General features: G+C 42.6%; 1 protein-coding gene across 1 annotated transcript in view; it reads left to right on the top strand.

Annotated features, from left to right (window-relative positions):
• The window catches only part of LOC126267657 (uncharacterized), a 133,760-nt gene that overhangs the window by 93,823 nt on the left and 27,150 nt on the right, over positions 1-12,787 (top strand). Inside the window, exon 9 of the mRNA XM_049972956.1 lies at positions 23-137. Coding sequence (XP_049828913.1) covers positions 23-137 — 115 coding nt within the window. The remainder of the gene's footprint in view (positions 1-22; positions 138-12,787) is intronic.

Raw genomic sequence — 12,787 nt, 5'->3', positions numbered from 1 at the left:
TGCAAACCTCTTTCTCTTGCAGTATCTGACAAACGAAAGGGTCTACATCAACTCAATGATCGTATGCAGCATTCCGGCGGTGGTAGTCGGTTTGAGTAGCATCCTGGTGCGATTATTGGACTACAAGCGGGTTGTCAGTGAGTATAAAAGATGGTGATATGTATTTAATCTGTACTTTTGTGTTGTGGCAAGCGTATTGGTTTGAGAGACCTAATACTTAATATAGTGAATTCCTTTATGCAAACACAGTAATTTTAGCGAACAATGAAACTATGACACCTTGTAAAGGAGCTACATTACATTTGTGTTTGTTATATTCTGTATTGAGGGAGTTCTAATGGCTCAAATGGCTCTGAGCACTATGGGACTTAACATCTGAGGCGATCAGTCCCCTAGAACTTATAACTACTTAAACCTAACCAACCTAAGGACATCACACACATCCATGCACGGGGCAGGATTCGAACCTGCAACCTTAGCGGTCGCGGGGTTCCAGACTGAAGCGCCTAGAACCGCTCGGTCACACAGGCTGGCTATATTGAGGGAGTGAATATTTTTTAAAATACGTACTGACAAATGAATAGGGAGATGAAAAAAAGGCCGTTGACGATGGATGTCGTTCAGAACTACCAAATAAGTACCATGTCGATTTGTTTCCGATTTATTATTATTATTATACAGAGGTATTATTATATTATATTATATTATTATACAGAGGTATGCTAACAGGCAGAACACGGCGCCGCGGTCGGCAACGCCTATATAAAACAACACGTGTCTGGCGCAGGTGTAAGATCGGTTACTGCTGCTACAGTGGCAGGTTAGAAAGATTTAAATGTGTTTGAACGTAGTGTTATAGTCGGCAGCAATGAAGAGGGAATTTTCCCGTACAACAATTTCACGAGTGTACCATGAATATTCCGAATCCCGTAAAACATCAAATCTCCGACATCGCAGCGGCAGGAAATGATTCTTCAAGAACGGGATCAACGACAACTGAAGAGAATCATTCAACGTGACAGACGTGCAACCCTTCAGCACATTTCTGCAGATTTCAGTGTTGGGCCATCAACAAGTGTCAGCGTGCGACCCATTCGACGAAACATCATCGATATGGGCTTTCGGAGCCGAAGGCCCACTCGTGTACCCTTAATGACTTCACGACATAAAGCTTTACGCCTCGCCTAGGTCCGTCGACACAAAAATTGGACTGTTGATGACTGGAAACATGTTGCCTGATCGGACGAGTCTCGTTTCAAATTGTATCGAGCGGATGGACGTGTGCAGGTATGGAGACAACCCCATGAATCCATGGACGTGCATATCAGCAGAGGACTGTTCAAACTGGTGGAGGCTCTATAATAGTGTGGGGCGTGTGCAGTTGGAGTAATATGGGACGCCTGATGCTTCTAGATATGACTCTGACAGGTGACACGTACGTAAGCATCCTGTCTGATCACCTGTATCCATTTACGTCCATTATGCATTCCGACGGACTTGGGAAACTCCAGCAGGACAATACGACACTCCACACGTCCTGAATTGCTACAGAGTGGCTCCAGGAACGCTCTTCTGAGTTTAAACACTTCCGCTGGTCGCCAAACTCGCCAGACATTCATTGAGCATATCTGGGTTGCCTTGCAACGTGGAGTTCAGAAGAGATCGCAACTCCTTCTTACACTTACGGAATTATGGACAGCCCTGCAGGATTCCTGGTGTCAGTTCCCTCCAGCACTACTTCAGACATTACTCGAGTCCATGCCACGTCTTGTTGCGGCACTTCTGCGTGCTCGCGGGGGTCCTACACGATATTAGGCAGGTGTTCCAGTTTCTTTGGCTCTTCAATGTGTTATTGTTATCCATAGGAATTCTCAATATGTCCTAAACTGGAATACATTCGTCGCATATCTTTCCGAGTGACAGAAGTAACACATCAAATTCCAGAAACACAAGTAGGAAATGGAGTGATAATTGATAATTTTATAGCACGTTACGAAATACAAGTCTTAACTCTGGCCCACTAATCATGCTGTTGCTAGTACGGTAATGTGTTACCATTACTTGTGAAACTGAACACAGGCTAAATTTTTGCAGTTATAGTTGTCCTCTTTATGCTAATGTCTTTGTCAAAATGTACTGGCCTTATTTCCATTTCATCTTTAGTATTCCTTAAAATTTCATCTGTCATATATATAAAAAGAAACGTTCAAATGGCTCTGAGCACTATGGGACTTAAATGCTGAGGTCATCAGTCCCCTAGGCGCTACAGTCTGGAACCACGCGACCGCTATGGTCGCAGGTTCGAATCCTCCCTCGGGCATGGATGTGTGTGACGTCACTAGGTTAGTTAGGTTTAAGTAGTTCTAAGTTCTAGGGGACTGATGACCTCAGAAGTTAAGTCCCATAGTGCTTAGAGCCATTTGACCCATTTGAATGATCTATGCCACAGGTACAGTATTGCAAGAAATCTGTGTGTGTAGTTAATACTGTGGAAGCAAGTGTGCCGGCTGCGCTGTACGCCATCACCAATGCCCCAAAACTCAGGCGTAAATAAAACTTTCACCATCTGATGCCATCGTGTACGTCTCAATACTTAAATAGCATAAAGCACTGGCGCTACTGCTACAAAGGCTATTTTGTCTTCCGGAACAGTTGCAGTTGGATGTGTTTGTCCACATTGATTGCCTTCGTATGTGTCTCTGAAATTAAAGCAGCTTTTAGTGTTTTGCATCCAACATTACCACCAGTCTTATATGATTTACTTGGACAGTTCGCTATACAATAATAGGCCACATCCGTTGACAAACGGTTATTGTTGGTGGCTCTATGGATGCAGAAATCCGGATTATCGGTGATCACCTAAGGTTTTTCTGTAGTTCAAAGGTTTTCTACTGGTCTCTGGCAATGAGAAGTGATCCCCTGTCTTGAAATTGACTTATTTATTTCATAAAATTGCAGCCAAATAGCCATATACACTTACTTTGTTTAACATTTTACATTTACATTTTACATTTTTGCATATTCATTTATCGATTTTACTCTTTTACTGCAGTTCTATGTGATATCGTTCATAGGCTTCGTTACACAGTTCACATACACATGTTGTGGTTGGGTTGTGATAAGTTTTGTCTTTGCAGATTAGATGATGAATGCCGTGAATAGAAAGTCTAGTTACGACGTGTCGCTGTTCCAAATTTCGTGCTGTCCATGAGCGGTTCGTCATTGCTTCGGTGCCATAGAACTCCGGCCATATTTTTTTTCGTTTGTCCTCCATGATCTTCAGTTGCTTTCTGGAAGCCCTGGTGTGTGGCATTATATATCGAAGTCTGATGTCTTCAATTAGGAATGTCTCTCTCGCTAGCAGGTACACTAGTCTAGATCTTGTTGTCTTTGAGAGGCCTAGTGCTCCTTTTAGATAGGTCGATTTTACCTTTTCTAGTGTTTCTAGATTTTTTTCTGTCAGGTGGTCCCATATAACCTCCATCCCATAGGCCAGGATTGGCAAGATTTTTGTGTTAAATAATTTCATGGCTGTTTCTAGATAGACTAGGCGGATGTTTTTGATGTCCTGTATTGCTATTTTTGCTTGGGCTGCACGTTCTGTTGTATGTTTTGTGAAGCATTTGGCTGTTGGTTGCAATGTCACTCCTAGGTATTTAAAGTCTGATGAGATTTTTATTTTTTGTCCTCAGATGCCGATTTCCGCATTCTTGGGTGCTTTGCCTCCTTTTCTGAAAATTACCATTTCTGTCTTTGTTATGTTAATGTGTAGTTTGTGTTCACTGCACCATCTGTCTATTTTCTCAATGATTCTCTGCAGCTTCTGTATATCTGTTGAACCTACGGCTATGTCGTCAGCGTATGCATATACATGCACATCGTCTTCATTTTATGACTTATGTATGTGCCTCTGGTGCAATTTGTTACCAAAACCCGTCATCTATTGCTATCGCCCACAATAACAGACTTGTCCTGGTGTGATGACATTCCCCTGCTGGCTACGCAGTTACCACTGTGCGGTGCATTTTACTCCTGCACTCGGCTTTCCTGGCTTGGCAGTCCACTTGCGTTTCTGTTATTGTGACCCACAAGTCACTACATTGGCAGATACCGGCTCTCGGCTGTTAATGCAGTGCTCCAAGGCCACTTACGCACTACTTGTCGTTACTTTTTCTGTAGACTTTTAGTTTTTACTAAAAGATTCGGTAGCTTCAGTATCGTGCAAAATTTTTCGAGTAAATCAATCAAGAAGTTTTCGAGATGTTTGTTAACAAAGTTTCGCATGGAACAACTAAATCCCTAGAAAAATACGCATTGCACGAAAAAATGTTCGTGATGAAAGTTAATAGTATATTTACACAGGGACCACCAGACTGCTAAAATTGGCCACACCCTAGCCCTCGCCCCCTTCCCCCTCCCGCATGCAGGGTAGGCCCGTCATTTTATTTTCAAATGAGGATCCTCCATTTTTGTTACAGATTTTGATTCCACCCAAAAAAAGGATTTACATGAAACATTATTTTTCCTGTTCCAGGTAAATGGTGCAGTAATCGAAAAAGTTAGATTTTTCTCGTGTTTGCAGCGAGGAACCGGTTCATTAGATTCTTCAATACATTTGAGGTGAAAATGTTGTGTACATAGTTTCGCGTAGTCAGCGCGTACAGAACTTTCTCACTAGAGCGCACCCCGCTAAGCACAACAGCGCAGGCGCAGCGCTCGTCCGCCTCCGCACTACGAGATGGCGCTGTCATAGGAACGGACCAAATTCTGATTCCGCCGATCCGCGTATTAATATGTAACGCAGCCAATGAGATTGCTGCTAATGTAGAACCTTTTCTCCTCACGGATCGCACTCGCGCTGTGATACATGAACGCGCGAGGTGTTATAACGAGCGTACAGACCTCCGATTAGTCAGTCAGCATTTGTCTACACCAGTCTGCAATTATCTGTACCAGTCTATAGTCAAGTTTCAGTCTGCGCCTAATAAGATTACCATATTCCTGTACATAGCCATGAAGATAAATGTATAGACACTTTTGTCAAGTATCAGAGATATATGTGAGAATAAGATTAACGTACCAATACCAAAGGAACTTCAGATTGTCAATTGTAAATAGCATCCAGAACCAAGTTCAGTAATTTTTATGCTTGTCATTATTTTAATAAATGTGTGTCAAAATTAATCAAGTTCTGTTTAAAGTTGGTCACCGTCAATCTGCTACTCTAAGCGTCCAAGTGGCATGTCTATCGTCTGACGTAACGGCAGAAGATAAACAGGCCACGATAAGACCACGAGACATTGCTGCCACCCGCCTACTTCGTTACAGCGACAAGTCAAATAATCTGATGGTGTGTCTACCGAAGCCCTTACAGTACGCACACCACAAATGTAGACTTTTTTGTTCTAATGTGTTCTACTTTTTGTTATAAATTTCAGTTTTGCAAATTTTATTGTGCAGCAGTTATATTGCAATTTCAGTGTTTCTGTTCTTCGTAACTGATGCTCTACTAGTTATTTTTCTAGGTTTCGCACTTCCTGTGGTAGCAAGTTACTTCACAAGACGACAAATAGTATTACAAGATCGTGGCCTATCAGTGAAACGTTCGGTATAAAGAGCAACGACAGCTTCGAAATTTCTTGCACCCTCGCCATAAATTAAATTACTTCGTTTTTCTCCTTTACAAGTAAAACATCGGTTACTACAAATATACCAGAAAAGGCTCTGAAATATAGTGGTATCGAGTCCTTTAGTGTTCGAACTTACAAAGTCTGAGGCGCTGTGGTGGGTCGTACGACAGGGTGGGGTGCTGAGCAGTAGGGTGTGCGTGTGAGAGTCCACCCCATATGCTCCGTGCGCATCCGTGGGAGGTTTCACTATTATTATCAACATTTTTCCTTACTGCGGTTGTAGACTGTATTCTGCTAGTAGCTGCGTAGTGACTGGTGCGAGAGTTGTGACGGTTGGACGGAAGAACACACCCAAATAAGTAATTCTGATTGCGAGAATCGAGTTAACTCATCGTAATCAAACATCTAGATGGCGTGGCGACGTACCTTAATTAACCCCGAAGGGAACAAAGACAACGTTACGTTCAAAGTAGCTGATTTGATAGACTTCCAAATTACGAATCATAAAAGTGGTACTGTACAATCAAATTTCCAAAACTGAAATTAATTTCTTTACAAAAATGTCAACTGCTTAGAAAAAAATGTTTACATAGTAAATGAAGTGTAGAATCAAGTGAGACCGTCTTATTTGCAAAAAGCGGAAAAACTGATTTTTTTCGATTACTGTGCCTGTCATCCATTCATTACAACATTACAATGCCAATGTGGTTTCTCTTTTGATAACTTGTGTGCAAGCCTATATTTTTTTCTACCCTGATCAGCAGACCTCACTACCCGTGAAGCCATTTTCTAGGAAGGCCTTCGGCTGTGTGTTTCAGGCCTGACTTATGAGGTTAATTTATTGAGGTTCTAATAATTGTATCACAAAGGCCTATAATGGCCTTGCCTAAAGTCAAAATACCTGTTTGCACACTTTATACCATTTGTCATAAATACATATTCTCTATAAGCGTCCCTAAACTGACGCACCAAATCGTCCAAATTAAGCTTATAATACCAAAGTTCTTCCAACACTAAAACAGCTGCTGAATAATTAATCTTGTTTCAATCAAAGGTAATAGCAAGTTCATCAATCGTCTGTTGATTACTAGGAACAAGAAAGGCGAGCCGTAGGTCGTCCGGATAATTACGTATATGGTCCCAGTTGGCATAAAAAAACTCCAACGCAGACATTAGCTGTAAACAGATACTTTTATTCAGAATGTTACATTACCTTTCCTCTTACTAAATGTCATATACACTCTATTTCTTACAATAAACGTCACATATTTAAATTCACTCTATACATTATCATTTTTTTTCAGGTTCATCACCAGCAATCTGCAGACCAATATAAAATTGAATTGTCCCTTGAACCAACCTATTTTTGCCTTTACGCTCCTTTTCAAGATCTGTCCAAGACTTAACTTTCGTTATATCTGCACATTGTTCTGGCTTAGAATACGTTACAAACTTAAACCTATTCCTTCTAACATATTTACGCCGAGATACAGCAGATGCTTTCTGGGGATTCAAATCAAAAGTACCCATTTTATTACTACACGCTATTCGCACTTTCTCCAATGCACCCTGATCTTCAAATATCTTCTTGTTACCTTTACCATCAAGAGATAGTCTTTCAATCCTTACATTAACCCTATACGCATATGTTATAATTTTATTAGTAATTACAGAACCATATTTGTTACCAAAAAACTTAAATACATCAGTAATATCGTAATCTTGCAATGTTCCAAAATTCTTCGCTTTCTCATCATGCTTCTCAATAGCGGCCATTTTACCATACTCAAAGCGTACACCATCTGTTTGAGTGAACTCAGTACGCCACCTGCACATTCGACCAAAAATGGGCCTAGTCAGATTCGTCCTACGGCGTATCCAACGCATCAGGCGTGCAGCACGAAACCTGCTGTACATCCTCATCCGACGATATACTGACAACCTCCTCCGAGACCTCCACATCCGACGCGTCCGTCGGGTCCACTTCATCCTTCATGGGACGGCAATGAACAATATGACAGTCAGCGTGTATAACTTCCAATCTGGAAATCAATGCTTCGTCACCTATACTAAATACATTGGACACAAATATGACCAGGCCACGATGTGTAATAGCCATACCAGATTTATTCTTCACATTAACGGTAACCGGACGACCTTCAACAATACGTTTCAAAATTGACGCATATTGTCGCCATCTTGACCATTCAAATTCTTCAAAAACAATAACTTTATGAACACGACTGTCACAGCCACCAAATCCGAACTCGGAACAAAGTGGCAAATATAAGTGTTGTTTCTTAGATAATACCTTCTCTATAAGCGTGGGTAAATCCCGGATATTGTTGGTATGGACTCCGAGTCGGCTAAGGTAATGGGGCGTACACATTCGAAAAGAAAAAGTTGACCTCACCCCCGTATGGAGGGACGGATCATGAGTGGCTAGTTATAGCTCAGACCGATGTCCTCTTTTAAAATATTACCTTTCTTGCGGAGCATTTTCAGAATGGGCGGCACAGGTTCTGAACTCGAGTCTCGGTCCGCCATACTCTTTTAATCTGGCCATATCAGCCCACACTCCACTTTACGGCAAAAAAAAAAAAAAAACATTCTGGAAATATCCCCCAGACTGTGGCTTAGCCCTTTCTCTGACATCTCGTTTCTTCCAGGAGTGCTAATCCTGCAGGTTTCGCTGGTGAACTTCTATGAAGTTAGAAAAGTAGGAGATGAGGTACTGGTGGAAGTTCAGCTGTGAGTCGGGTCGTGGGTTGCGCTTGGGTAGCTTAGCCAGCGGAGCACTTGCCCATGAAAGAAAAATATCCCGAATTTGAGTCCTGCTCCGTCACAACAAACTACATTCATAAAATCAAACCTTTTCTAAACTTTTTCTTACTGGCACTTGCGACAAAATGATGGAAGGAAAAAAGTTTGTCACGTACTAAATTTTCGCTGACCATGCAGTAAAACGGCAGCATTGGGCAGGATTGGAAAAGGGCACAGGTTTTCAAGAAGGGTCGTCGAACAGATTTGCAGAACTATAGGCCTATATCTCTAACGTCGATAAGTTGTAGAATTTTGGAACACGTATTGTGTTTGAGTATAATGACTTTTCTGGAGACTAGAAAACTACTCTGTAGGAATCAGTATGGGTTTCGAAAAAGACGATCGTGTGAAACCCAGCTCGCGCTACTCGTCCACGAGACTCAGAGGGCCATAGACACGGTTCCCCAGGTAGATGCCGTGTTTCTTGACTTCCGCAAGGCGTTCGATACAGTTCATCACAGTCGTTTAATGAACAAAGTAATAGCATATGGACTATCAGACCAATTGTGTGATTGGATTGAAGAGTTCCTATATAGCAGAACGCAGCATGTCATTCTCAATGGAGATAAGTCTTCCGAAGTAAGAGTGATTTAAGGTGTGCTGCAGGGGAATGTCGTAGGACCGTTGCTATTCACAACATACATAAATGACCTTGTGGATGACATCGGGAGTTCACAGAGGCTTTTTGCAGAGGATGCTATGGTATATCGAGAGGTTGTAACAATGGAAAATTGTACTGAAATGCAGGAGGATCTGCAGCGAATTGACGCATGGTGCAGGGAATGGCAATTGAATCTCAATGTAGACAAGTGTAATGTGCTGCGAATACATAGAAAGAAAGATCCCTTATCATTTAGCTACAATATAGCAGGTCAGCAACTAGAAGCAGTTAATTCCATAAATTATCTGGGAGTACGCATTAGTAGTGATTTAAAATGTAATGATCATATAAAGTTAATCGTCGGTAAAGCACATGCCAGACTGAGATTCATTTGAGGAATCCTAAGGAAATGCAATCCGAAAACAAAGAAGTAGGTTACAGTACGCTTGTTCGCTCACTGCTTGAATACTGGTCTGCAGTGTGGGATCCGTACCAGATAGGGTTGATAGAAGAGATACAGAAGATCCAACGGAGAGCAGCGCGCTTCGTTACAGAATCATTTAGTAATCGCGAAATCGTTACGGAGATGATAGATAAACTCCAGTGGAATACTCTGCAGTAGAGACGCTCAGTAGGTCAGTACGGGCTTTTGTTGAAGTTTCGAGAACATACCTTCACCGAGGAGTCAAGCAATATATTGCTCCCTCCTACGTATACCTCGCGAAGAGACCATGAGGATAAATCAGAGAGATTAGAGCCCACACAGAGGCATACCGACAATCTTTTTTTCCACGAACAATACGAGAGTGGAATAGAAGGGAGAACCGATAGAGGTACACAAGGTACCCTCCACCACACATCGTCAGGTGGCTTTCGGAGTATGGATATAGATGTAGATGTTGTAATTTATGGCCTCTTTACTACGAATTCTATTCGGAACACAGTTTAACACCGGGATCGGATTGCGCAACACAGTTTACTGCCAGTACCTATGTATCCCCGAACGTACTGAAAAATTATATCATTGTACGACACACAGTTCAGGAGTCGGACGGCGTACATTTGGATGCTTGAAAAACTACCTTCTTTTTTCAGATGGCGAGAAAATTACCTAGACTAATTATCCAGACTAGATTCATGCAATGTTTGATTATGAGAGCACTTAGGCATGCTGTGGCCTTCTCCACCAGACATCACGGCGCCTACAGTATCAGCAACCAAACTGACAGCCTGCGTCCGCGGTTGCCCGACTCGCAGGCACACTAAAGCACTACACAACCTACAGGTGATATTGATGAACGGCCACAACAACAACACCACAGCAAAGATACCAGCGGCCACGAGGGGCCACTACTGGCACACATAAACATAAGGAAGAGGTCACTGCAGATCCCTGAACTAATTTCACACGTCAAACCACGTGGTGGAAAATAGTTCCGAGGTACTCATCCGCCGAAGCGCTATAAAGGCCGGCGCTCGGCCACACATCGGCAGTTCACCGACCGCCAGCAGACATGGAGAGCTGCCGCCCCGGCAGCCCGGCTCGGATCTTCTCTCTTGTCTGTGGATTAGGTTTGGTATATCGGAGAAGTCTCTGGCGGAGACTAGTAGGAAATTATTTCAGTTGTTTTCTATATTATTCTTGTATGTAGTTGTGATTCGAAGATGGATTACTGTTTTGTGTTGGTGTTATACTTTGAGAATTTGTTTTGGTTAGTTGAACAGTCCAATAAATTATTTTCGGACTCGATCGTTAGTTTCTTCTGCTTACGCAGACCTATCAAGGAACTTCCAACAAACTTGAAGATTAATTTCAAGTCGTCCCTAAACTTCGTGTCTCTTACATATTTAAATTCTAATAATTAATACATAACTAATTTGTAAAGTAATCAGACGTAGGAAGCTGTTTTACATGTGAGAATTCGATACTTCAAAGAACTGCGCTTGACTGGTATATGTTAGACCCTGTTTGGGGAAAAAAAAAAAGTTAAAAACACTTAGAATTCACGCATTGTCATTGAAATAAAAAAAAGGCAGTGTATAGTGTCATATACAGCTAATGTTCCTGCTGCATACTGAATCTCACTTTTATCTACGATAATGATGTAGGCCGAAGCAATTATTGGAGAACATCAGCAATACTGATACATACTGGAGCGCCAAAAACATTGATGCAGGCATTCGTATTCAAATATAGACGTGTAAATAGGCAGAACGCGGCGCTGCCGTCGGCAACGCCTACATAAGACAAGTGTCTGGCGCAGTTGTTATATCGGTTACTGTTGATAGGATGGCAGGTTATCAAGATTTAAGTGGGTTTGAAAGTGGTGTTACAGTCGGCGCTCGAACGATGGGACGCAGCATCTCAGAGGTAGCGATGAAGTGGGGATTATCCCGTGTGACCATTTCACGAGCGTACAGTGAATATCAGGAATCCCTTAAAACATCAAATCTCCGACATCGCTGCCGCCGGAAAACTATTGTGCTTGAACAGGATCAACGACGACTGAAGAGAATCGTTCAACGTGACAGAAGTGCAATCCTTCCGCGAATTGCTGCAGATCTCAATGCTAGGCCATCAACAGGTTTCAGCGTGCGGACCATTCAACGAAACTTCATCGGTATGGACTTTCCGAGCCGAAAGCCCACTCGTGTACCCTTGATGACCGCACAATACAAAGCTTTACCCCTCGCCTGGGCCCGTCAACACTGGAAACATGTTGCCTGGTCTGACGTGTCTCGTTTCAAATTGTATCGAGTGGATGGACGTGTACAGGTATGGAGGCAACCTCATGAATCCATGGATCCTGTATGTCACGATCTGTCTCCGCCCCACTCACGAGTTTTATTATTAGCGTAGTTCGGCTCTGTCTTAATGTTGACTAAATTCATCGAGTGAAAGAGGGGATGGCGCAGCTGATGAAGAAAATGTCGCTTATGGCGATCATTCACCAGTAACTGATGACGCTGTGTGACTGCTTCTCGTAATAACTCTTATTCGGAACTCGTGTTTTACAATAGTTACAGCGATTTATTTCTAATACCTATGTATACTCGGCTCTTGAGGTACCGCCTACTGTGTTACCGGCCGTTAAAAATGCCTCTTTCTACTTTCGCTGTTATATACAAAGTTCCTCATTATACATTCTTCGTTTTTCTCCTCCGAAGTCCAACAACCGCCTCGGAATATCCAGCCGCCACGACTCTGAACCTCCATGGAGCGACGTCATCAGCTTCACTGTGTTTGCTCCATGGCGGCCCGCTACTTGCCGCGTCAACGAAAGTCCGCGCCGGTTGCTGGCTGGCTGTTTGAATTATCTGCACATAAAAAATCCAATTCTCCCGCAGTATTTGTGCACATAACTAACAAATTCTAACCCGCAACTCAGTTTTTTCATTTAATTAGAATTTGTGCTAGGCCAGGGGCGATAGATGGCGTATGCAACAGACTGTTTAAACTGGTGGAGGCCCTGTAATGGTGTGGGGCGTGTGCACTTGGAGCGATATGGGCCTTCTGATACGTATAGATAAAACTCTGAAAGTTGACACGTAGGTAAGCATCCTGCCTGATTACCTGCATCCATTCATGTCTATTGTGCATTCCGAGGGAATTGGGCAATTCCAGCAGGATAATGCGATACGCCACACGTCCAGAACTGCTACAGAGTGACTCCAGGAACACACTGCAGAATTAGCCAACTAATTCGCCAGACATGAACATTTATTGAGCATA

Source organism: Schistocerca gregaria, chromosome 4 (assembly GCF_023897955.1).
Source record: "Schistocerca gregaria isolate iqSchGreg1 chromosome 4, iqSchGreg1.2, whole genome shotgun sequence".
Lineage (NCBI taxonomy): Eukaryota > Metazoa > Arthropoda > Insecta > Orthoptera > Acrididae > Schistocerca > Schistocerca gregaria.
This window is presented reverse-complemented; position numbering and strand designations above follow the sequence as displayed.